This window comes from Tamandua tetradactyla, chromosome 5 (genome assembly GCF_023851605.1).
Source record: "Tamandua tetradactyla isolate mTamTet1 chromosome 5, mTamTet1.pri, whole genome shotgun sequence".
Lineage (NCBI taxonomy): Eukaryota > Metazoa > Chordata > Mammalia > Pilosa > Myrmecophagidae > Tamandua > Tamandua tetradactyla.
In genome coordinates, this window is record NC_135331.1 from 1,434,849 (window position 1) to 1,460,720 (window position 25,872).

Consider the following 25,872-nt stretch of genomic DNA (forward strand, 5'->3'; position numbering starts at 1 on the left):
GCGTGAACCTGTGAAAGCCCTCCGCGGGGCGGCCAGCGGGAGTGAGGGGACCACATTTTCTCCCGCGGCTCCGGGACGATGTTCCCCGGGCCCAGCCCGGCCCAGGGAGGCGCCTCTCGTCTTGGAGTCTCCTGTGGAGCCTGGTGGACAGACCCGGCGCCCAGCGACTCCCCCCACACCAGAGGAGGAGCCTTAGCGATTTCTTTAAAGTCCCAGAAGGTAGTCACAGAGTCCCTAAAATAATAACAGCCCCGAGGAACTGAGGAAAGGGGGTGTGGGCAGTGCAGAGCCGGGGGGCGAGGTCTCCCCGCAGCTTCTCACCCTCATACCACAGCTTTCGGCATCGTTGGATTGATGTGCCGCAGCCGGCTCCGCGTGGACCAGCCCCTGCAGGCCCTTCCACACGGAACACCATGCCGAAACCCTCTGCTCCCTGCAGCCTCACCCCCAAAGCCAGTAGGCCTTCCAGAACGTTCCATCTCAGACAGAACCCAATGTGCCGACACTGCTCCATTCCCAGACCACTCTGGGAGCAAAACCTCCAAAGCTGCTCTCCTGGTGCCATGAGCTAAGCAGAGAAGCCCTCGGCCCAGCCTGCTGCAGCCGCCCCGCCCCAACAACCCCTGTCCGCAACCCCCCCCCAGCCCCCAGCTGAGCGGGAGGTGCTGGTGCACCGAGTGTGGAGTGCTCATTAACTGAGAGTGTGGCACTCGCGCACTGAGCAGGGAGTGCTGGTACACCGAGTGTGGGGTGCTCGTTAATTGAGTGTGGGCTGCTGTTAGACTGAACATGGGGTGCTCGTGCGCTGCGAGTGGAGTGCTGGCACACTGACTGTGGGATGCTCGTTAACTGAGCGTGGGGTGCTGGTGCATTGAGCGTGGGGTGCTCGTTAACTGAGCACGGGGTGCTGGTGCACTGAGTGTGGGGTGCTCATTAACTGAGCATGGGGTGCTGGTGCACCGAGCGTGGGGTGCTGGTACCTTTCATGCGCGAGTGTGCCCTCAGCTGCCCTGGCGGAGGCCGGCGAGCCCAGCGTGGGGAGGAAGCGGAGCCGCCACTTTGCTTTGCTCCTTGTGAAGCGGGCTGAGCAGGCTGGGCCCGGAGGGAGGAGCCCCAGGCCCATGGGCAGGGAGGGGAATGGGCTCCGTGGCTCCTGGTCCTGCCTGACCGCCCTCTTCTCTCGCTTCCCGCAGGCCTCGCCAAGCCCATCGGCCTGGTGGAGGGCCCTGGGGGCCTGGGCCAGGGGGGCGTAGCCGCCGCCCTCCGAGACGATAGCCGGGAGCCTGAGGGCCAGTACGAAGAGTTCGGGTACAACGCCCAGCTCAGCGACCGCATCTCGCTGGACAGGGCCATCCCTGACTACCGGCCCAAAAAGTGAGTACGGCCCAGGGCCGCCCCCGCCAGCCCCTCCAGTCACCCTGGGCCCTGGCCGCACCCAGCAAGGCGCGGGGCAGGCCCGGGCATGTGCCCCTTCTCGCCGGTGTCCCCACACTCACCGAGGGCTTCCCGCCGCCCTCTCTTTAGACATAGAGTTTGGGGTGTCTGGGGACGTGGGGTGCACCTTGGCTGAAGCCGGTGCCTTCCAGCGTGAGTGCCGGGCGGGCTGGTCCCCTCGCCTCCCCTGCAGCAGTGCACCCTGGGGACCCCCGTTTGAAGGCCCATCCCTCCCCGGGGCCTGGCCCCGTCTCGGCATTCAGCCCACAGCCCTGGGAGTCGAGGCCCAGAAGGGTCGAGCCCCGCATTGCTGGCACCGCCATGGCCTTGTCATCCCTTGGGGCCGATTCTTGCTGTCAGATAATCACGTTGTGGGTCAGGGCCTGTCACGCTCTTGAGTGAAATGCGACCCGAATGCGCGGCCTCAGAGCGGGTGGAGCGTCCTTTAGTGAAGTGCGGCCAAGCACAGTATCCAGTCCTCGCAGGGCGCGGTGACCCAGCCCGGCTGCTCCCTGCGCACGCAGGGGTCCTGGCACACACGGGGCAGGAGCATGGGGGTGGGCGACCACGGGGCCAGAGGCAGGGCTGTCAGTTGGGGCAGAGGGGCCGCTTCTGTCCACGTTTGCAAGCCTCCTGGGGCAATCTCGCAGGAAAGGTGGGTGGGTGGGGTCCTGTCTTGTCTGTCGTCACCCACCCTGCAAGTGGGCCTGAGACGAGGATGCTCGTGCAAGGAGTGTATTTGGGAGGTGGTCTCCAGAAACACAGAGGCGTAGGGAGTGGAGCAGAGGACCCTCTCGCCTCAGGTGCTGAAGGCCAGAGGCCAGGTGTGAGAGGGTGGACGCTTGTGCAGTATGCAGGGGGCTCCCCAGCTCCCCTGGGGCATGCCTCCCTGGCTCCCCTGCCTCCCCCAGCTCACAACTGCAGCCCTGCAGCCCCTTCTAACGACCCCAGTTGTTGGGTGAGGGGTTGCTTGTCCAGTACGACCACATCTTAACTCACTCCACCTGCAGAGACCCTGTTTCCAAATAAGGTACATTCACAAGTCCTGGTAGTTAGGACCTGAGCATATTTTGGGGGGAGCACAGTTCACCCCACATCTCTGGAACAAGCACCAGAGTTACCCCAGCTGAGAGCAGGCAGGGACACTTTGCGTCTGAGTCCCTGTCTGTCATGGCAGGGCGCTCCTTCCCAGGGCATCCACCCCTGCCCCTCTGCCCACACAGGTATCGGCCGAGAGCAAGGAGGTGCCAGAACGACCCTGGGCTGTCGCTAGGGCTGGTGGCTGAGGGCGAGGCCAGCATCTTGGGGTGCCCATTCTGGGCTCCCACCTGGGTAGAGTGTGCTGGGTACAGCGGTTTTCATGACTGACAGGGAACTGATTTTAGGCGGGAGTGATGCTGCCCCAGGGAGTGTGGACGTACATGATGTCAGGGCCACCTCCCGGCTCCCCAACCTGCTTCTCATCTGCCCGAGAGAAACTCTCTTCTCTCCCTGAGTCCTCTTTAGGAGACCAGGCCTCATGTGCAGAGGCGCCACCCACCTCTAGTGGGTAGTACCGTCAGTCTGTTTTCATGGCTACCATCTATTTATGACAAACGATAGCAATTTTCCACTTGCAGTGAGGAAATAGAGATCTTTACAGTAAGAAATGTATGTAAGCCTAAAACAGGTCAATTTAAAGGAAAATGCTAAGCAACTAACAATGCAGTGGCATGTTGGTGTGAGCGCTGTCATGGCAACAGGGCTTGGGTGGATCTGGGGTGGGAGTGCTTCACTGTGCACTCACTGAGTCTGTGCAGTGTGAGTGTGCACATGTGTGAAGGAGTGTGAGTGCAAGTGTGTACAAGTGTGCTTGCTCATATGGGCATGTGTGTATAAGTGTGTATGAAGGTGTGAGTGTGTGTGCGAGTGAAGGCAGTGTGAATGTATGTACAGGTGGGCACATGTGTATGCATCTGTGTGTGTGAATGTGCATGTGTGTACAGCTGTGTGTGTGTGTGTGTGAGTGTGAAGGTGTGAGTATGTGCACAGGTACGCATGTGTATGAGAATGTAGGCACACGGGCCCGTGGGGGCTCAGGCAGGCGCCCTGTGCCTGCAGCACCTGTGCCAGCGAGGGGCTGCCCTGTGCTCTGAGCACAGGGTCTGTGCCGGCCCTGCAGACACAGCTGACCTCCGTCTGCAGCCCCCCGGGGTCCAGCCAGTGGCCCGAGGCCCAGGCCCCCGGGTGGATGCTGCCCCTCAGGGCCGCAGTGGCCGGGGCAGGGCCCTGGGTCCCGGGACAGCCGCCCCGGAGCATCTCTGTGGGGCCCTCCGGTCACTCTGCACGGCTGCAGCTCGGCCTTGGCCCGTGAGACAGGGGCTCCCCGGGGCCGTGACCAGGAGGCCCTGGAGGCCGCGGGCCCAAGCGGGGCCAGCACTACGGGCCTGCCCCGGTGAACCCGCACAGGGCGGCAGCAAGACCACGTGGCCCAGCTCTAAGCTAATCCGACTGTCTGCCCACCAGCACAGTGATTGGCTCAGGGATGGTCATGTGAGCGAAGCTGTCCAATCAGGGTGAACCTGGAAGTTTCCCTGCAGTCACTAGAGGATAAAACCAGCGTCTTCCCCCTTCCCACATTGTGAGTCTGCAAGGATGGGGGCCTCCGAGCCTCCAGGGTCCCTGTGGATCCTAGAAAAGAAGCATGATGGCAGAGCTGCAGTTGGGGCAGACTCTGAGCACCTGGATCCAGCTCTTCCTGAAGCTACCGGCTCTGGGCTTCACAGTAACCATCACAGTCAGTCCCCCTGTGCTGTCCCCACAGAGGGGGAGTTAGCTGGTACCGAGCCCTTGCTCCTAGGAGAGACCCAGGGCTGGGTTCCCGTGAGCCTCTGGTCACATTCTCACCAGTCAGCCAATATCGAAACTTGTTCTTTGTGTGCTTCTGTCTAAAGACATGTGTTGATTTATTAGTGCTGAACACACGGCCAACTCAGGCCTGAAGGAAGCTTACCTGACACGGATCCTCTCTGCAAGGTGCATCCCAGCCTCCTGGCGCTTAGCAACACTAGACAGCACTTCAGCACCAGCATTAGGGCTGTTTTAAACAGCCAAATTGCCAAGAAAAAGCACCAAAAGATGCAAACAGCGGAGCACTGAACCTACTGTGATGACAATACTTGTCTGCATCGTCTGGGTTGAAACAAGAGGGCCGTGTCACTTTGTCTCACCTCGTTGGGGAACGTGTGTTGGCAGCTCAAATTTTTTGCTGCTCTGGCATGTCCCCAGATTACTGTGAAAGTGCTGTGGGTATTGATTCGGGGGTTATAGATAAATCTTAGCAAATAGGCGAATTTGCAAACATGGAATTTGCAAGGAAGGAGGATTGACTATACATATGTGTTGTATCCATCATATATACACACACACATACAATGCACATGCGCATATATTTTTAGCTTAAGCAAATTTGGATTGGGTTTTCTGGCTCTCCTGGCAGAGAAAGCCCTGCTGGCTCACCTGGAGTGGCCCCGTGGCTTCTTAACTAGGTGTGCCTTCCCCTCCTGAGTGGTAATGGGCCTGGGTGCTGCCTGTGCAGCCACAGCCCCCCTAGATTTCCTTTTTGGGGTACAGCCCGTCCTTTCTCTCCCCTTCCATTGCAGGTGGGCCCCTTTAAGAAACTCTAATTTGCCAGAAAAAAAAACCCTGACAAAATAGATCAATCCTGGTTGTCATTATTGGGTTACCCACGAAGGCATCAGAACAAATTTTAAATAACTGACATTTAAAATAGGGCTTGATTTAATCAGAGACCTGATTTACAGATAATCTGCCTTGAAGGGGCACAGCTCTCTGCCTCCCTGAAGTGGAGAATGTGGATTTTGTTTGGGCACGTGTGAATACACTTACATCTCACCTCCGGGAGGCCGTGATGAGTGACACACACATGACACAGACAGTAAATCACAAACAGGAAAGCGGCCTCCTGGGCCCTCTCCTGCCCTCCAGCTCTGCCCTGGCACTTCCGAGCCGGCGCCAGGTGGGATGGCCCATGGTATATGACTGGGTGCAGTGGCAGCCTTGTCACACAGGACTGAGGTGGGTGCTCAGTCGTCGTCAGTCTTCACAGGGAGTGTGGACCTCAGAACCTGTCCCCTGCATTGCTGGAGCTGGGGGCGCCGTAGGGAGTCTGGCCAGGCATCCATTGCCATGGTACGTGCACTTTCCCTGATGCTTCTTTAGGAACGGTTGCAGGGTGGCAACTTCCCATAGCCTTGGCAGTTGGGGCATCATGAAATGCGGCGCCGTGAGCGAGGAAGATGGGGGCATTTGTAGGAGTCTCCGCCCTGCGAACAGCAGCAGCACCAGCGCCGTGTTCCCTGGTGGCAGCGTGTGGCGCCTAGTAGGCCCTCAGCAAATGTCTGTGGGTGACTAAAGCTCAGGCTGTGCCCACTAGGAAATGCCGAATTCTGACTCACTAAATGCCTGCTCTCCTCGTGGGCCCTGCCCCCAATCAGAGCCTGTCTTACTGATGGCTGCTGCAGGTCCAGCCGCCAGAAACCCACCCAGGGTGTGTGTGCGCGCGCGTGTGCCTGTGTGTGTGTGCTGGCACCGAGGAGCGAGCCCATCCACTCTCAAATGAAAGTTCTCACTCTCCTCTCCCGCGAGGTCTGTTATTGATTTCCCCCAGTCTGGAGGTAGATAGCTTTCCTAATTAAGCAGCGGTTTTAATTGTGCCACAAGCACATAACATAGATCCTGGTTATTAAGACTGGCCCGTGGGATGCTGAGAGGAAGCCTGGCAAATCCAAATTAAACAGGATCATAAAAATGAATGACCTTATCTGAGAACCTGGCCTACATTCCAAAGCAATAATTTCCCTGTTACATGTTTGCAAAGTCTTCATGCATATTAATTGTTTAAGCGGCGAACAGCTTGGCTGTCAGCTTTAATGAGCGTGGCTGTCCTAGATGGTGAGTGTGGGCAGTGGGAGCAGGTGCCTCGTGCCAGGCTCAGCCCCCGACGTCGGCCCTCCATCGACGTCTTCCTGTGTCTGGGCATGGAGGCGGCTATCTCGGACAATGAGGGCGGGAAACCAGGCCATGCTCATGGGCCCGTGACACGTCCCGTGGCTTCTCCCACGGAGACAGGTAGCTGGAGCCTTCCTCTGCCCCGTGGGGAGCCTCCTGCAGAAAGCCACTTCCTGACCCAGTGTCGCCTTCCCCACCAGCCCCGCCTGGAGCCCTCGTGCGTGCGCTGGGGAGGTTGTGCCTCTGGGGCCTGTGTCCTCGGGGTATTCCCACTGAAGTACCGACCCTTAGGATGGTCCAGGGAGTCTTCTGGTGACATTAGCACAAGTGAAGTTGTTCCCCAGCTGCCTGTTGCAGCTGAGAGCGTGCATGAACCGAGAGTCTGCATGGGTCTGCGTGTGAGTGCTTGCACATCTGTGTTCTCATGTTGTGTGGCCGCATCTCTGCAGACACGTGGCTGGGGTGTGTCATGCCTCCACGAGTGAGTCTGTCTTCCAGGATTGGCACCATTGGCGTCCCTGTCTGTGTGTTTCTGTGAAGCCGTGTTGGGATTGCTGGGTGCAGAGTGAGGCTCATCTGCATTGACTGCATCCATGGGAGAGAGGAATGGATGGAGAGATGTACACACCAATGCACGGATGGATGGATGGATGGATGGATGGATGGATGGATAGATGGATGGACAAACACACGGGTGAGTGGGTAAGTAGATGGACGGATGGATGGGCAGATGGATGGATGGATGGACAGATGGATGGATGGGTGGATGTGTGGATGGATGGATGGATGGATGGATGGGCAGACACACGGGAAAGTGGGTAGATAGATGGACGGATGGATGGACAGATGGATGGATGGGTAGATGGGTGGGTGTGTGGATGGATGGATGGACAGATGGGTAGATGGATGGATGGATGGACAGATGGATGGATGGGTGGGTAGATGGGTGGGTGTGTGGATAGATGGATGGATGGGTAGATGGGTGGGTGAGTGGATGGATAGATGGATAGATGGACAGATGGGTAGGTGGATGGGTGGGTGGGTGGATAGATGGACAGATGGTTAGATGGATGGGTGGGTGGGTGGATAGATGGATGGATGGATGGACAAATAGATGGATGGGTAGATGGATTGATGGGTGGGTGGATGGGTGGATGGGTAGATGGATGGATGGATAAACAGATGGATGGACAGATGGGTAGATGGATGGATGGGTGGGTGGGTAGGTGGATGAGTAGGGCTTGTGTTGTACTACTTTGGTATATAAAAGAGGGTTAAAATGTAAAGAAGGTGACCTTCCTTTGAAGACAGCACATCTTTTCTCTGTGACCTTCCTCCAGAAAACCCAGCCTCAGCAGCAAATCCCAGTTGAGGACATGCTACAGGACCCCTGGCCCGGGATTCTCAGTTCTGTCAGGTCAACCCAAACCAGGGGGTCCGAGACCTCAGGCCAAGGGGGGCCCAAGGAGCCGTGACCACTAGATGTCCTGTGGCCTCTTGGTGGGTCCTGGGACAGGAAGGCACACTAAGTAAATACTAAGGAGACTCTAATTCTGGACCCCAGTTGATGATGCCATCGGTCCTAGCACGTCATCCGGGACAAAGGTGCCACACCAATGTGAGATGCCAGGAGCGGGCAATGCATGTGGGACTTCTGGGGAAGGGATGTCCCTGAGCCTTCGCTGTAACCCTAAAACTACCCCCAAATTAAAACTGCATTTTAAAGACATCTCAGGGAGATTTCAGTCTTGTTAAAAGACTTTGAGTCACCAGCAATGACATAAACCAGAGTATGATTTGGTCCCTGCATCAGGTGAGGGCTCAGTGCATGTGGAAGGAGTGAGCAAGCATGGAACATGGCCCTGGGGCTGCTGTGGGGAGTGCACAGAGCTGGTGGGGGGCGCAGACCTGGGGGGCACAAAGTGGGGGTGGGGGCACAGAGCCAGGGGGGCACAGAGCCAGGGAACAGAGCCACAAGGAGGCACAGAGCTGGGGAGCAGAGTGGGGGTGCAGAGCCGGGGGTGGTGGTACAGAGCTGCCAAGTGCTGTCCTCCTTTGCCGCTCACCGCCATGTCTGCCTTGCTGGGAGCTATGACATGAGGCTGCTACTCAGAGCCCTGTGGTGTTTGCTTTGCTTAAACCTCCTACTCCTCCCGGTTCTGCAGGCGCGCAGACTGGGGTTTGCTGAGGTTTAGCCTGGGGGAGTTGGCTCCCCTTCTCCCAGTGAGGCTGGAAGAGGACAGAGTTGGGGTGGAAGAGCTGCTGTGACATCCCGTGAGTGCTGCAGGGATGAGCCCCAGCCTCTCTGGATGGCGATGGTGAGATGATATCCGATGTCCAAAGAGGCCTGGACATCAAAAGACGAGCTGCGGTGGGGTCTGCCCCCACTAGGCCCCAGGCTCCCCTCTCTGCTGGGCGATGCTCACGGAGAGCGCTGACCCAGCAGGACTCCTGGGACGGGCGTCCGTGTTCAGGGGCGTGTGCCACACAGTGGGATTGCATTTGCCCAGGAAATTCACCTGTGCTGGGTCAGGACTCCTGAAAGACAAGAAACAGAAAAACTCTCAAACTGAGAGAGTCAGTAGGGAGGGAGAAAGAGAGGAGGGAGAGAGAGAGAGGAGGGAGAGAGAGAGAGGAGGGAGGGAGAGGGAGGGAGGGAGAGGGAGAGAGGGAGAACCAGAGAGAGAGAGAGGGGAAAAAAAAGTGGGAGAACCAGAGAGAGAAAAAGCAGGGGCAGGGAGAGAGAGAGAGACAGAAGGGAGGGCAGCAGAGAATTATCCCTGTGACTGCACAGTCAGAGGAAGGGCTGGCCTCAGGTTGGTTGGTTTGGGGGCTCCTGAGATGTCATTGAGACCTGGCTTCTGCTGTCCCTTGACTGCAGTTGGCCTTCTTGGCTGCAGCTGCACCTCCACCTGTTGGCAAAAGGGTTATAGGAGCTCCAGCCTCGCACCCCCTCTCCAGAAGCCCTGGCCAAGCTCACTGGCTCAGGCTGGGACGCGGGTCCGACTTATCACGGGGCCGGGTGGCTGGAATATGCTGATTGACTTAGACCTTGTCACGCCAGACCTTCAGCCAGGGGCTGGAATTCACCCAAACTACTTAGAGCACCCCACATGTTATGGGGAGAAGGAGAGGGGCTCAGCCGGGCAGCAGCAGGTGTCCCAGCCCTGGGCAAGCACAGACAAGACTCCAAGGAAGGAGAAGGTTGAGGAGGGCTGAGGTCTTCAGTCAAAACTGTTGCCTCTGCACAGGCTGGGAGCTGGGAAGACAAACCCCCATCCCCTGGGGACAGACCCCAGATCCTGCACCAGGGCTTATTACCAGGCTGGCGCCACCAGGGCTGGGGAGGGGCTGTTCCCAGCACCATGTTGGGAGGCCCAAGGACCAAAGCCATCGAGCCAAGGCTGGGCCCCTGCACCCCGATGCGGTAAGACTGGGGGGCCTAGGACTGGATCCGTGGAGGCCCCAGGCTGGAGCAGCCTGTGTCGGGAGTGGACAGGGCCTGGGCGTGCCCTGGGGTGGGGGGGTGGGGCCTTGCCTTCCTGCACAGGAGGCACCCAGTGCCAAAAATGATGTGTGCTTGTTTTCCTCAAATCCCCTTACATTTCTGAGTTTTCCCTTGGTTTGCTTAGTTGTCAAATCTCTTTGTGCACAAAGGTTGATAACTATTTTTTTCTTCACTGTGTTTGGAGTTTTTTACATAAAACCCGCCTTTTGGGAGATTTATCTGAACTCCTATTTCTGGTTGTGGCCGTGGAATTTGCCTGGTGTGTCTTTTCGAAGTTCAGTATTTTCAGACATTTTTAATCACTTTATTTTGCCTGTGCTTTTTGTAAACCTCAGCTAGCAGAGATGTGTGTGTGTTTGTGTGTGTGTGCACACTTAATTGAAAAGCCTCAGCTATTTTAAGGGAAAATTTGATTCATTTACATTTACTGCAACAACTGAGATACTTGATTGGATTCCTTATATTTTATTATAATTATTTACTTTATCCTTTGGTTTCTTCTTTTTTCCATTTATTTATTTTTGGTGTTTTTATAAATTGCTGTTCATTTCCCTCTGCCTGTTAATGTAATCGATCACCTTAGTAATTATTTTGCCTTCCTCAGACTCATAAGCAAACACCACATTTCTTAATTATCACTCATTCGTCCCACTTTGGCCTTTACCCAACCGGACCCTCCATTCCCTCTCTGCCTCCCTGTCCCATATTCCAGCTAGAAACTGCCCTTTGCCTGCCCCCTTCTCTCCCCCCTCACACCCCCACCCCCACACTCCCTGTCCTCCTCCCCCTCCCTGTCTGCTCAGCTCATGGACTTGCTGAGCCATCAGACAGCCTTGGATTCCAGCCCAAGGTTTCCCCTACATAATTCAGATTACATCTTCTGCTTCAGTAATCCTGTTGCGTCTCTGGGCAGCCCATCGCTGTCCACTTGAGTTCATCTTTCGGGTCAGTGTGTGCCTGGGTACTGGACACTGTGCCTGTCTCTAGGCTCTGAGCCTGTGTGTGCCCAGATGGTACTGGGGGACAAGGGGTGGCGTCCACTCAGCCCCTACCACGGGCCATGGGGGGGCACCCCCTTTGCACCTCATACCTGAGCTGCTGGATGCATCGAGGGAAAAGGCTTGGGGAGCAAGCAAGGAGATAGCAGGGTTCAGGCTTAGTGTGTGGACGGCCATGGTTTCTAAAATGAATTGCATTGCAGTTTTTCCTCCAACTACTTTGTGTCCATCTTCTGTTTACAGTGAAGGCTGCCACTCTTCCACTGGTCATAGGGTTCAAAACTTGCCCAAGTCCCCCTTATGGGGGTGTCAGAGTCTTTCCCCAGCCCTGAGTCCTCCCCTACCACAGCCCTGAGTCCTCCTCACCCTGCACCCTGGAATCCTCTCCCACCACAGCCCAGAGTCTCCCCCTCACTCCCTGAAATCCTCCCCTCACACCCCGGAGTCCTCCCCACCCGTACTCTGGAGTCCTCCCCACCTGCAACCTGGAGTCCTCCCCACCCGCACCCTGGAGTTGTCCCCCCCCAACACCCTGGAGTCCTCCCCACCCACACCCTGGAGTTGTCCCCCCCCCGCACCCTGGAGTCATCCCCTGCACCCTGGAGTCCTCCTCCCCGCACCTCAGAGTCCTCGCCACTTTAGCCCGGAGTCCTCCCCTGTCCCTGCGCCCAGTGTGCCCTGCACCGCAGCCTGGCCATCTGCCCACAGGTGTGCACACATGACCTACCCCGCGGACCTGCCCCAGATCTCGGTGGTCTTCATCTTCGCCAACGAGGCCCTGTCCGTCATCCTGCGCTCCGTCCACAGCGCGGTCAACCACACCCCGTCCCGGCTGCTCAAGGAGGTCGTTCTAGTGGACGACAACAGCGACAATGGTGAGCAGGGCACGGCAGGCCCGGCAGGGCCTGGGTGGGGTGCGGGGGTGCAGGGCGGCCGTGCCTCCCTCCACGCTAAGGACGCTGACCTCGGCTTTAGGGCCACCCTCGCCCCTACGGCCTCCTCGTCCCTCCTCGCATCCCCAAAGCCCCATCTCCAAGTAAGTGCGTGGCCCCGGAGCAGCACTTGGACGTGTCTTTTGGGGGCCACGCTCCCCCAGGATGGGCGAGCCCCAGGAAGGCTGTGTGCGGGTAGACCTGGGGTCCCAGAGCCGCTGTGCTGGCGGTGGGGCCCGGCCGCTTCCTAGGGCTGACCACAGGTCAGCCTTGGGCTCAAGACCCCAAACTGGCTCCGGGGTGCCTCCCACCCTCGTCGGGCCCAGGGCGCGCCCAGCAGGCCGGGTCTTGTGGGTCTGCACACTCCCACCCCCAGCCCCAGAGCAGCCCCCTCATCTCGGGAGTGAGGGACAGACAAAGCCCAGGAAGCCCCTGCAGACCCTGCCAGCAGGACAGGAGACGGCACACACCTGCCCTCTTGGACGCCCCAAGCCAAAAGCCCCGAGCTGACCCTTTCCAGGGTTCCCAGAAACTGGAGGACGGCCCGGGGGGTGGGCTGCCCAGGAGGGACCCTCCAGTCCGGCTCAAGCCGCACACGGGCTGCGGGTGTCGGTGCCTCGCGCTCTACACAGTGGTGTGCACACACGCGCACATAAATACACGTGTGGGTATGCAGCTATGGGACTCACTCCACGGTGTGGCTTGTGCTATCGAGGCAGACGGTAGGGCCGAGGCCCTGGGGGAGGGCAGGCTCCATGCGACATCATGGTGCGGTGGGCGACTCAGCTCTGCAGGGCTGGCGCTGCAGACGTGGGAGCCGTCCAGGGACCCCAGGCTCCTGCTCAGGGCCCCAGTGGGCTGAGGCTGCGCGTGGAACGCAGCGTCCTTTACTCAGAGCCGCGGGCTGGGTGTGCGCATGGAGGACCGGGAGGCGTGGGGTCGCGGGACGGCAGCCCGCCAGGTGGCCCCCAGCCCACCCACCCCCTAAAGAAGCCCCCAGCGTCCCCACGCCCGCCCCTGTGTTTGCCGCACCGCCTCCCCGTTGGGGTCTCCCAGCGGTGCCTAGCGCCAATGGGAAGCGGGCAGTCCCCCCCACCGGCCGTGGCGAGCCCCGACGGCCTGCTGTCCCTGCAGCGGAGCTCAAGTTCAGCCTGGACCAGTACGTGCACCAGCGCTACCCGGGCCTCGTGAAGATCGTCCGCAACAGCCGGCGGGAAGGCCTGACCCGCGCGCGCCTGCGGGGCTGGAGGGCGGCCAGCGCCCCTGTCGTTGGCTTCTTCGACGCCCACGTGGAGTTCAGCACCGGCTGGTAAGTCGGGGCGCACCCGGCTGCCCTGCCCCCGCTGCCCACCCGTGAGCGCTGGATAGTGGGGGACTCGGGCTTAGGCTCTTTTAGGGGCCTTGGGGGGCTCCAGGACCGGGGGACCCCGAGAGCCAGGGCACCGTTGGGGCCCAGCACCTGGCTACCCATGCCTGCTCCCAGGAGACAGAGGCTGGGGCTGTGGCTGGGGGGCTGGGGGCTGGGCACCTGGGACATGGGTCCAGGGCGGGCACCTTGCGCGAGGGCCCTGCACCCCGGGGCTGACCCGGGCTGGAGTGTGGCGCTGGATGGACAGCTGGGTACAGGCCTGGGCCCATTACAGCACGTGGGTCCCGAGCTCCCAAGAGGTGACTTCTCGCTCTTAGGGAAGATTCTAGATCCTCTACCCACCGCCCTGCTTTGGAGGGGAGGCCTCTACGGGGCAGCAGGTGGGCTTCGTGAGACAGGACATGGTGCCGCGGGGCGAGGTTGGGGAGGGGCAGGATGCCCGCGGCGAGCTGTGCTAAGGGACAGAGCCTGGGTGGATCCAGCCTCGGCACCCCAGCCTCAGTGGGAAGGCATCCCCAGGGGGACCGGGATAGGTGCTGCTGAGCTCCTGGGGACCCTCGTTCGGGGTGAATGGCGTCCTTATTGGGAAATAGGGTCCTTGCACACGTGTCCAGTTAAGGTAACCGGTTGGGCCTAGAGCCAGGGTGACCAGCGACCTTGTAAGAAGAGGAACTCAGGCCCAGACAGACAGACAGATAGGAGAGCGCACGTGGCACTGGAGGCATGTGGACAGGCGTGGGGTCTGGAGCCAGTGTCCAGGGAGGCTGTGAGCGGAGCCTCCAGAGCTGTGGGGGCCACACGGGGGGGCCGCCCTCCCCACCTCAGGGGTACAGCGCACCGCTGCCGCTGGGAAGTGGTGTGCCCGTGGTCACGCGGCCGGGGAGACGGGGGGCCATCCCGGCGCTCGGTCAGGAGGAGGCGCCAACCACGGGGCAGGGCATCCCACAGTGTCCACAGCCAGGCGGGGCCTGGGGCCGGACGCCCCCTCGGGATGGCCTCCTCCCTGCAGCCCTGGCGCGTCTGTGCCCAGGAGTGGGGCTCAGCTTGTCTGAGGGGCGCCCTGGGCCTGGCTCCAGCCATCACGAGGCAGGACAAGTTCGCAGGGGACCGGGGGGCCCAGGGGTGCCGTGGCTGCCCCACCTGCTCCGTGGCCACGTGCCGCTGGGTTTGGGGTGCAGCAGGGTGAGCAGGGGGCCGCCGAGGGCCTTCAGCTCACGCATGGGCCCTTCTCTGTGAGGCGGGGCGAGGAAGGCCCATTCCGGGGGCCGGTAGGGCGGGGGGCTGCACGGATGGAGGCGGGAGCCCCGCGCACGGCTCGACCCACTGTCAAGAGAAGCTGAGACGCAGGTTGTCTGTGAAGTTTCCCAGTTCACCGTACCACATCCTGTGACGGCTGGGCTGAGAAATGCACTAAAACCTCATCCCCCACCTCAATGTAGGCGATGCTTCCCTACCTCAGAGGCGATGCTTCCCTACCTCGGACATCATGCAGTTTACACATCCAGAGCTGCCTGCCCCTGCCCCGGCCTCTGCATGCAGCTGTCCCGGCTGCGTACCGCACGACTGTCGGGGGGTTGCCCTCCCCCCACAAACTCCCTCAGGCAGGGCAGGCGCTTGGGAGAGCCACGGGGTTGGCATGTCACAATGCAGCTTTAAACGGTGTCACTGTAATTTTCACGGACAAGCACCGAGCGAGCCAGCGGCCAACAGCGTGGCCTCCTCAGCAGACGAGGCGGTGCCCACAGCTGCCCCCCAGGGAGCGCTGTGCTAACAGTAAAGTAGCAGCTGCACCCCCACTCTGGAGGCCGCTGGGATGTGCCCCAACCCTGTTTGTGGGGCGCAGGACCTTCCCCAACCCTCACTGCAGTGTCACCTGCTGCTCCCGGCCCCAGGCCAATCTCTCCTTGGTGGCCTCTGGCCCTGCAGTGGGCAGGGAGCACCTGGCTGAGGCTGCTCCTAGGGGTCTCCAAGTGCTCCCGAGGGTCTCCAGTGCTCCCGGAGGTCTCCAGGTGCTCCCGGGGGTCTCCAGTGCTCCTGGGGGTCTCTAAGTGCTCCCGGGGGTCTCCAGTGCTCCCAGGGGTCTCCAGTGCTCCCGGGGGTCTCCAGGTGCTCCCGGGGGTCTCCAGTGCTCCCGGGGGTCTCCAGTGCTCCTAGGGGTCTCCAGGTGCTCCCGGGGGTATCCAGTGCTCCCGGGGGTCTCCAATGCTCCTGGGGGTCTCCAGTGCTCCTGGGGGTCTCTAAGTGCTCCCGGGGGGTCTCCAGGTGCTCCAGGGGGTCTCCAGTGCTCCCGGGGGTCTCCAGTGCTCCTGGGGGTCTCCAGGTGCTCCCGGGGGTCTCCAATGCTCCCGGGGGTCTCCAGTGCTCCTAGGAGTCTCCAGGTGCTCCCGGGGGTCTCCAGTGCTCCCGGGGGTCTCCGGTGCTCCCAGGGGTCTCCAGGTGCTCCCGGGGGTCTCCAGTGCTCCCAGGGGTCTCCAAGTGCTCCCGGGGGATCTTCAGTGCTCCTGGGGGTCTCCAGTGCTCCTGGGGGTCACAGAGGCGGTCTGGCTCCCTTGGAGCACATCCCTGCCATGCCGCCTGACCCCATGTCCTCTCCCCCTGCCCACCACCCTCCCAGCCCACCTCAGGGGTGTTGCAGGGGGCACCTTGGCTAAGTCTAGCACGCTGCCCAGACCTGGCTCTTCCACCCCATGGTGTATTGCGCCCTCACTCACCTGTGATGAGGGTGGGGCCAGGCGGGCACCCCTGCTCCCGTGGGAGGCCTGGGCTCGACCCTCTTCCCGTGGCCTAGCAGCAGGTCAGCGCTTGCTGTGGGCGTCCCTACAGAGGTGGAGGAGGAGGGCAGGGTGGGGCAGAACGTCCCGGTGCACGTCCCCGTGGCAGTCAGTTGTGGGCTGCGGGCAGGGCCGGGGACTGGCAGCGGGGAGGGTCTCCGGCAGCGGGGGTCCCCGAGCCCTTGCAGGGGCCGGGAGAAGCTTCTGTCCCAGCTGGTCAGGAAGGGGCTGACCCGCTTCCCAGAGCACGAGGTGGATTCTGGGGAGGACAGAGGGTTGCAGAGGCCGAAGGGACTACAGCTGGACAGACTGGAGGGGCCAACTTGTCTGGTTTCCTGGCACCTGGGGGGTTTTTCAGAACGCAGCTGAGCTGGGGTCTGAGGCAGCGGGGGGGCAGGGGCACCTTGACCTTCAGGCACCAGAGGCTGTCCCGAGGCGCTGGTTGGGAGGAGCGTGCGGACCCCTGGCCGGTGCTCGGCCTGCTGGGCTCAGGCGGGGAGACGTGCAGGGGCCGCAGCTGGGAGGGGCGCTGATCGGTGAGGGGGCAGGTCGGGGCGGGGCCGCAGGTCGGGGCGGGGGTCTCTGCGCTGGCCGGGCGCCTCCCGCCCCTGACGCTGCCTCCGCAGGGCAGAGCCGGCCCTGGCGCGCATCCGCGAGGACCGGCGGCGCGTGGTGCTGCCCGCCATCGACAACATCAAGCACAGCACGTTCGAGGTACAGCAGTACGCCAGCGCCGCCCACGGCTACAACTGGGGCCTGTGGTGCATGTACATCGTCCCGCCGCAGGACTGGCTGGACCGCGGTGACGAGGCCGCGCCCATCAGGTGAGGCGGGGAGCCGGGCCACGGCCGCAGGGATGGACCCACCACGCTTCCAGGGCAGACCAGGGGACACACGGACCCACCCTGAGCACCGCCGCCTAGACAGACGCACTGGGCTCCCAGGGCAGGAGGCGAGACACACGGACCCACCCCGAGCACAGCCGCCAGGACAGATGGACTGGGCTCCCAGGGCGGGAGGCGAGACAAACGGACCCACCCCGAGCACAGCCACCAGGACGGACCGACCACGCTCCTGGGGCAGGCGACGGGACACACGGACCCACCCCAAGCACAGCTGCTGGGACAGACGGACTGGACTCCCAGGGTGGGAGGCGGGACACACAGACCCACCCCGAGCACAGCTGCCAGGAAAGACAGACCACGCTCCCAGGTGCAGCAACAGGACAGACCGACTGGGCTCCCAGTAAGACGGCAGGACAGATGAACACACCCCAAGCATGGGCGGCAGGACAGACGGACCAGGCTCCCAGGGCAGGCGGCGGGACTCATGGACCCACCCCAAGCGCAGGCAGCAGGACAGACAGACCTGGCTCCAGGCACAGCAGCAGTCAGGATAAACGGACAAGGCCCCAGACATTGCAGCAGGCAGGGTGGGTGCAGGTGTGTGACTGAAGTAAAGGACGAGATAATGGAGAATGAGAGACAGTTAGACAGACAGAAGGGAGACAGAGACAGGGAGAGAAACCAAGAGACGAAGCGACAAACCTGTCAGAGAGGCGAGTGCCCTGATGGAGAAGTGCAGGGGAGGAGGGACAGGAGGTGGCGAAGGGAGGCAGGCACAAGGGGAGGGGCCGGGGGTGGGCACGCCGCGGGGGCGCGACGTGGGGCAGGGACATGTGCAGGTGAGGGGCGCGTCAGAACCCCACCCAGCCGCTTCTTCTGACCCCACAGGTTTTCTAAATCTTATTTTGACTTCGCTCCCCAAACATACAATGCAGATTTTGCATTTTTAAAACATAATCCAGCGTCTTTGGCAGATGCAGAAGGTCTAGTAACGGGCACACTCTCACAAGAGAGCAGCCAGCGGGGGCGAGAAGGGCCCCTAAGCAGGGCGTGAGGCCTCGGTGCGTCCCCACCGCCCCCGTCCACTCACTTGGCCCTTGTGGTTCTGTGGACTGTTTCCTTACGCCCCCGGCTTTGCACTGCGCCTGCTGAGCTCCTGCAGCCGTCTGAGCTCCCCACTCCTTCCCCAGAACTCCCTGAAGCCCTGAGACCCCTGCTCCTCCAGGAGGGTGGATTTTAGGGGCTCCGGCTGGGACACCCCTCCCTGAGGAAACTGTACCCGCACAGGCCTCTGACAGGCCCTGCAACACTGCCCTGGGAAAGTCGCCACTCTCTCACAGCCTGGTTTCCTGGCTGCCCCACAAATGCCCCGCGGGGTCCCCTCACGCACTCGCGCTCCGGGGACGGCAGGCCAGCTTCCTGGCGGCTGTGCTCAGGGTGGGTCTGGGGCACCCTATGCTTCAGGCTCGCCAAGGCTGGGTGTGTGCCCGGGTCAGGTCCTGGGGGCCGGGGGGCCGGGGGACCACGGCCGTCCCCTGAGGCGGCCAGAGGCTCAGAGTCTCCTGAAGATGCTGCCCGGTCCTGGACGTGCTGGCAGCGAGCTCCCTTTGAATTGGAAGCGGGCTGGGGGCTCTGAGCAGGCTGCAGCTGCCCGAGAGGGAGGTGGGTCTGCTCACAGCCTGCATGGAAGCCCTGGGCGCGGGGCGCGGGGCGCACAGGACGTACACTGGACTGGCGGACAGCGCTCCCTCTGGCCGGGGCTGGACCCTACGGCAGGCCCAGTGCAGAGCTCCACCTGGGGGGCTGCCCACTCACCTGGAGAGGGTGGGTGGGACATGGTGCCTCGGTCTCTGTGCATGATGGAGCCCCTTCCCGTGTCAGGCGCAGACGGGAGGGGGGGCAGCAGGTGCAGGCCTGGTCGCTGCCAGCTCCCGTGTCCAGAGAGCCCTAGCAGCCATGGCCCCACTCAGAGGCTCTGTGGGGAGAGAGCCACCGAGGCGGGGACAGGCCTTGACCTGGCCTTCAGGAGCTGCAGCCCCGAGTCCCTGCCAGGACGTGGCGAGGACGCGAGGTCATCAGGGACGGCTCTTAGGGCCACATCAGGACACAGTGCCCCATAGCTGTGACCCTCGGGCCTCAGACAACCCTGGCCATGGCGTCCCCTCGCATGGGGCCCGCAGCTGAGGGGCCTGAGACCCCACATCAGGCGAGAGATGGTGGGGAGCTGGGGGAGCCTCGGTGCGACCAGCCTGGGGGGTGGGCTGGCCTGGCACCCATCCAGGTCTCCCTGGGGACTCGCGTGCGTGGCAGGGGGTGTGAGATGGGGCAGCTGCTTTGGGAAACGGTTTGGCAGTTCCTTGACAAGCTCAGCGTGGAATCCCAGCATCTCTGCTCCTCAGTGCCCACCCAGGAGAACCAGAGGAGGGACTCACATGCTTGCACAGACAGGTTCCCTTTTCCACCCCCAGCACCCCGTAAGCACTCGGTGTGTCAGAAATTCCTGACTGAGTTAATGAATGAGTGAACGAATGAGTGACTGAGCGCTGCGGTCCCACATACAGGTGAGCGGTGCTGACGCCCACTGGCCCTCTGCTGCTGTGTCAGCAGCCCCGGCTTTCACCACCTCTGCCTCTGAACCGGCGTCCTGGGCCAGGCCCAACTCATGACTTCCTCCCCTCACTAGCCCACCAGCGCACGAGTTCACACGTGGGGACAAGGCTGAGCTTACTGACACTTGGTGCAGTGGTAGAATCTCACCTGCCAGGCGGGAGACCTGGGTCTGGTTCCCAGCTCATGCATGTCCCAAATAGAGAAAGCCACAAAACCAGAGACAAACAAACCCCACAAACAGTTCAACACATGGTGCTGCAATAACGGGATACCCAGTGGAAAAAGAATGAACCCTGACGCCGCCATGCAGCATACACAGTAACAGGTGTACCGTTAAGGAGAGATGTTGCAGAAGCATCGGCGCCGTTGTCCACACGCAGCTGCAGGGGTCGTGCACCTGTGCAGAGAGGCCCCCAGGAACGCGGGTCCTCGGACGCGCACAGGGCCACCTGCGCCTCTGCCCGCTGCACCCTGACTCCACGCTGAGCTTGTCAAGGAACTGCACCCTGACTCCTGGTGCTCGGTCAGGACAAAATAGTGGCGCAGGAAGGCTAATGGGCCCAGGGGGGTGAGGAGGCTGGGGACCATGGGGCGGCCCACGGCACGCCGACCGGACTTCAGTCCCGGCACTCAGTCGCCCAAACAGAGTGTGGTGCCGGTCCCTGTGGTTACGCCAAAGCGTCTGCACGCCGGTTGGTGCTGCTCCAGGCTCTGAGGGGCGCCTGGTCCCTGGAGGCCACCCTGGGCATGGCGCCCCAGGGGTCCGGTGGCACTCTCAGCCTTTTCTGCCCCCACCAGGACCCCTGCCATGATCGGCTGCTCCTTCGTGGTGGACCGCGAGTATTTCGGGGACATTGGCCTGCTGGACCCCGGCATGGAGGTGTACGGCGGGGAGAACATTGAGCTGGGCATGAGGGTGAGTGGGCGCGTGCCCTGCTGGGTGGGGGCCGTGGGGGCCGCCCGTGCTCCACATGCCTCTGCAGGGGTCGTGGGACACCGACCCGCGGAGGGTGAGGCCGACCCCGCTCCGTGTACGGCGCTTTCCCAGCAGGCCCGCTGGGCGCCTGGTGCCTGCGGATCGAAGGACTGACGGGGCTCACCCTCTGCGTGGCCGTCATTTGTGGTCACTGTTGCGTGGGGATGGTAGCACGTCCCGCAGGCTGCTCCCGCTGCAGGGGGCCGGCTCCTTGGGAAGGGGGGCAGGTCTCAACTCCCCAAATTCACGCCGTCGGAGGGGCAGGCAGCCAGACATGTCCCCACGGCGTCTGCAGGCCGAGAGGGCATGGGGTGCCCGAGAGCTGAGCTGGGGGGACGGCGGGGGTGTGGGCTGCTTTCTCTCGTGGCCTAAGTGTCCCTGGCGGGCGGGCAGGGAGGAGCAGCAGGGCCCAGTTGGGGGGCCTGGGCATTCCCCGTCCACGCACGGCTCCCTCCCCCCCCCGGGAAGCTGGGCAGAGTGCGGGGGGCTGAGGGTCCCAAGGATGCCCCACCCAGGCCACCCTGCCACGGACACTCAGCCATGGAGGCCAGGCCGGGCTTGGGACAGCAGCGTGGACCCGCAGGGCTCAGGAGGCAGGGGGGCATGATTTCCGCAGCCTGGGAGCCGTGAGGGCGGCGCGCGCCCGCTGAGCTCCTGCCACACCCCAGGAGCTGTGCACCAGTGTTTCGCTGCCTCAGTGAGGACCCTGGGTAAAGGGGACCCCTGTTTTACGCTCGAGCACAGGGTCTGGAAAAGGGAAGTGGCTTCGCGGAGGCTGGAGCCTGAGGCCCGACGAGCTCGAGACCCTAACCAATGCGCAGTGCTGCCTCTTAAGCCCAGTGGGCTCCCGGACGGGGTTAGGGTGTCACAGTCACCGGGCGAGATGGACGCGGGGTGCCACCCTCTGAGAAGTTTCCAGGCGAGATGCTGCGAGGTGGGCTGTTTCCACTCACTGCCCCAGAGGCGACTCAAGTTCCTGGAGGAACTGGAAGCCCCAGAGACCCCCAGTGTCTGGTCGGGGGGTGGGCAGGGGACACCCAGGGTGGGCAGAGGCCAGTCCTGGAGCCATGACGAATCTGGGCTGATGCTAGACATGCCTGGACCACGCCTGGGGACCTTGCCTGCGACTGTGCTTGTGTCCAGACCTGGGGTCCATACCTGGGCCCGTGTCCACGCCTGGGGGCCACACTTGTGATCCACGCCTGGACCTGTGTCCTCACCTGGGGTCCAGCAGACCCTTCGGGGCCGTTGAGGGCTGATGCCCTAGGCCCCCAAAGGCTCCGGGCAGTGGGTGTGCCGGCACTGCCCACACGGCCCCTGCGCATGGGGATTGGGCTCTGGTGTCCGCGTTGCCCAGCACGGACCCGGAAGCCAGCGTGCACCACCCTGGGCACACAGGCCTGGCATTTGAGCAGGGGGGCCTGCAGGTTGGTGGAGGTGTGAAGAGCGGAGCGGAAAGGCAGGGAGGTGACAGCAGTAACAAGGGAACACGCTGAGAGAGCGGCAGGTCAGACAGTGCAGGCAGAACCCTCAGCTCCCAGGGTCTCAGATGCACACCCACACCACGCAGTCACTGCGCGTAAACCAGAACTGCTCCCCGGCGTCCACAGCGACTCCCCACATACCCCTGCACCCCCTGATCCTCCCGGCCGGAGGCTACTCTGACGGGGTGGCGTGTGGATTCCAGGTCCCCTCTGCCTCCTCCGGCCAAGCGAGCCCCTGCTCGGCCTTCAGGTCTCGTGTTCTTTCGGGGGACACTAGGTCTCCCCACGGCAACTCTGCTGAGGGTGGGGTCTGCTGCCCTGATCCCTTCCTAGCAGAGCGTCGGGCGCATGGAAGGCCAGTTTTTTAAACTGTATACACAGGCCAAGAAAGTTACCCATTTCAAAGCCTATTTGACTTAAGCCTTTAAGTTAAAATTAGAAATCATGTTGTTTTGGTTATCAATGTCATAAAGTAGGAACAATCACCTTCCCTTTTTCTTTGATTAATTTTGATTAAGTCAAGGTGAACAGATTAAATGCCATTTAACAATTCCTGAGCATTTGCACGGAGTTAATTAAATTCCCTCGAACCTGATAGTTTTAAATGTAACATACTTTCTTTTCTTTTTAAATCCTTTAATGCCTGATATCTAGCAGAAATCCCACAAGGGCTTGAAAAATTCTAATATTGCTATTAAATTAAGCTTAAACCAAATTTCAAATTCTCTTAAATGTTTCAGGATTGTTGCAGATGTATTCCTTCTCACTCTGTCCAATTTTAAATCACAAATTTAGGATCCATGCCTCAATTACACATTTTAAATGGATTCCGGTGGTGAACCGCGGATCCCTCCATGTGCCAGCGTCCCTTGGTCACCGAACCCCCCCCCTCCCCGGGGTGGACACGGCGCGAGTTGGCCACAGGGGCGGGGGTGCAGGAGACCCCGACCCCCAGTGGCTCCGGTTGCCGAGGTTTCTGGCTCAGGCCCGGTCCCCAGGTGGACGTCAGGCGGCCCCGGCTTCGCGGACCTGGGCTCCCGGCCCCTTGGCGCCTCTTTCCCCACCTCGCCTTGTCGAGCCTCCCCTTCCTGCGGCCTCGCTGCTGACCGCACCCGGAGGTGGGGGGGGGGGGCAGCGGTGGAGCCCTCCAGGCGCTTGTGCTCGCTGCAGCAGGGGTGGGGTGTCCGGCCCAGCAGACGTGGGGCGGCCCCGGGGCAGGGAGGGTATCCCAGACCTGGGCAGGGTTGGGGAGGGTGCAGTGGAGGCGCCCGGGGCGCCCACCCGAGGGGGGAACTGTCGGAGCGGGCGGGGCGTGGGCAGGGCACGGGGCTCACCGGCCCGGCGGGGAGGGGCTCAGGCCCAGACACGGGTTTGCGTCCGCGGGGGCGCGGGGTCTCTGCACAACACGCACGGGCGGCCGCCGCGCTGTCCCCGGAGGCTGGCGCGGGGCACGCAGGAGGCTGATCCTAGTGCCCGGAGAGACTGGGGAGGAGCTGCGGGGAGAGGAGGAAAAAGGCTCCTCCTCCGCGAGCGTTTGAAGAAGGGGCGAGGAAGGGACCCTGCAGGGGAGGTCTGGGGCTCGCGCTGCTTGGGGGTGCTGGGGGTGAGGCTGGAGGCGTGCAGGTGCCGGGAAGGACGGGGAGCGGGTGGGGCCGGGGGCTGTGCAGCTGAGCTGAGAGGCGGCCGGGCGGGTGGCCCCTCTGTGCGTGCCGGCGGATGAGCATAGACGCCGCAGGCGCTGCTGCTGGTGCTCCCGAGTACGTGAACGTGCAGGTGTGACCCACAGGTGTGACCACAGGTGTGACCCACAGGCACTGAGGACTGGCCTGCGTGTATGGACATAGGGAAATGTGTGTTCTGTTTTCTCTGACACACTGGAAGGGAGCTCACAAGGAAACACAAAATCCCACAGAGTAAAATAAGTTGCAGATAAACCAAAGGAGAAAAGTAAAATGAGGATGTAGGCGCGAAGCGGAGAGAGGACTGAGCTCCGAAACCTCCGGCCCGCAAGGTGTGGGAGATACAAGCAGCCAGTGCCCCTGGCGGCCCCCGGCTCTTCTGTCTGGGCTGGAGTCTCTCCAGATGCCGCACAGTGGCCCATGGGGTGCTGTGTCAGCCCCCCACACTTGTGCTGCTGGGACACGCCAGCCCCCCGGGCACCCCGGGACAACCAGCCCCCCACACCTGTGCACCCCGGGACACGCCAGCCCCCCGGGCACCCCGGGACAACCAGCCCCCCACACCTGTGCACCCCGGGACACGCCAGCCCCCTGTGCACCCTGGGACATGCCAGCACCCCACACCTGTGCACCCCGGGACACACCAGCCCCAGGGACTGCCCTCAGTGCAGCGGCTGGCAGGATGGCTACAGATGGGCCGGGGGCCGCAGCCTCGGAGCACTCACGACACCGGTCCCCGCTCGGGGCCAGCGGCTGCGGGGGCACCGGACACGCCAGGGGGCCGCAGGGGGCAAGCCCACCCATGAGCAGGGAGCCACTGTTCCGGCAGCCAACGGGATCCCGGTACAAAACTCAGCGCCTCGAAGTCGCCGCGCACGCGCCTCTCGAGGAAAGTCCCGGCTGTGCGCTGCAGCGCTGCTTTCAACACAGGAAGAGGGAAATCGAGTCACATCGCTGCGCGATCATTAAAGGGTTGGGGCCCTTCCTCCCGGCAATAAAAGGTGACAGATTCCCACTTCCGCAGCTCCTCTGCATTCTCAGCCCGTCCTTGCCCATCGTTGCCCTGTGCCCCCCACACCCTGTGCAGAGCTGCGTGCCCCTCCCCCAGTCAGGTGGCCGTGCTTTCCCCGTTCTGGTGCTGCTGTCGCTGACTCCACATGGGGACGCTGCCTCCCCAAGTGCAGGGGCTGCGGGACGTCAAGGGCCTGGGGGCCTACAGGCCTGGGCTGGATGCCAGCTCTGCCTCATCCCTGCTGTGTGACCTTGTGCAGGTGGCTTAACCTCTCTGACCTTGCAGTGCGGGGGTGAGCGACATGAGACAAGAAACTGTCTCTCATCACCTACAAATTGATGTCACCCCAAAATGTATGGATTCGGGCAGTTTGGGGGCAGCGATCTGACTGGGAGGGGCTGGTTCCACGTTCACCAGGCCCGCGGGCTCTGTCCGGTGTCGGGGGCGGGGGGGTGGGTGCGGGGAGGGGAAGGAGCGGATACTAACGGAAATTGGGGCTCATCGGTTTCATACATCCCGAAGTAGAGGTGAAGAGACCACACTGAAAGTTCATTTGTTTTCTGGGTTCAGAATGTTTACTTGACGTTTGCTCGGCGCTTCCTTTGGGGAGGAAGTTAGTGCTTAGAACTGCCGCGCGTGTCTTTCTGGCGTGGCGCGGTGTGAGCGTGCCCCTCCGTGGTGGCTGCGCCTTCTTGGCCGCGTCTGGGTGGCGTCGCCGAGCGCACACATGTAGGCTGTGGCTCCGTTCGGGGTGCTGGGAGGTGGGTCCTCCTCTTCCCTCCCAGGCCCCAGCAGAGACCCGGCGCCCAGCGGGGCGACAGGGAATGGAAACAGCCATCCAGTGTGGGGGTCAGGGCGAAGGGGAAGCTTTGGGGAAAAGGCCCCGGGTTGTAGACCTGCCGTTGCAAGGTGAATAAACACTGCTGGGAAACCCACACGGAGGGCCGCCTTGTGCCCAAGTTCGGGTGGGAATCACCCAAGTCTGTGGCTTGGCTGCCTGGGTGGCCGCAGCGTCTAGAGACCCCACCAGACTCGGTGCCAGAGCAGGGCCACGGGGACGTGCTCCCTGGGGGCAGCCAGGCAGGCATGCAGGGGTGAGGGGCTGCCCTGGCTCACAGGAGGAGGCCGCAGAGATGTCCCTGAGTCATTGCCATCTCCTCCGGTCCATGGGTGGTCCTGGGGAGGGTCTGGGGACGGTCTGAGGGGGAGGGTCCCGGGGGCAGGGTCCAAGGGGGAGGGTCCCG

General features: G+C 62.0%; 1 protein-coding gene across 1 annotated transcript in view; it reads left to right on the forward strand.

The window, feature by feature from the left end:
• The window catches only part of GALNT9 (polypeptide N-acetylgalactosaminyltransferase 9), a 58,330-nt gene that overhangs the window by 27,463 nt on the left and 4,995 nt on the right, over positions 1-25,872 (forward strand). Inside the window, exons 2-6 of the mRNA XM_077159091.1 lie at positions 1,194-1,374; positions 11,659-11,825; positions 13,017-13,191; positions 16,649-16,846; positions 20,276-20,393. Of these exons, the coding sequence (XP_077015206.1) occupies positions 1,194-1,374; positions 11,659-11,825; positions 13,017-13,191; positions 16,649-16,846; positions 20,276-20,393 (839 nt within the window). The remainder of the gene's footprint in view (positions 1-1,193; positions 1,375-11,658; positions 11,826-13,016; positions 13,192-16,648; positions 16,847-20,275; positions 20,394-25,872) is intronic.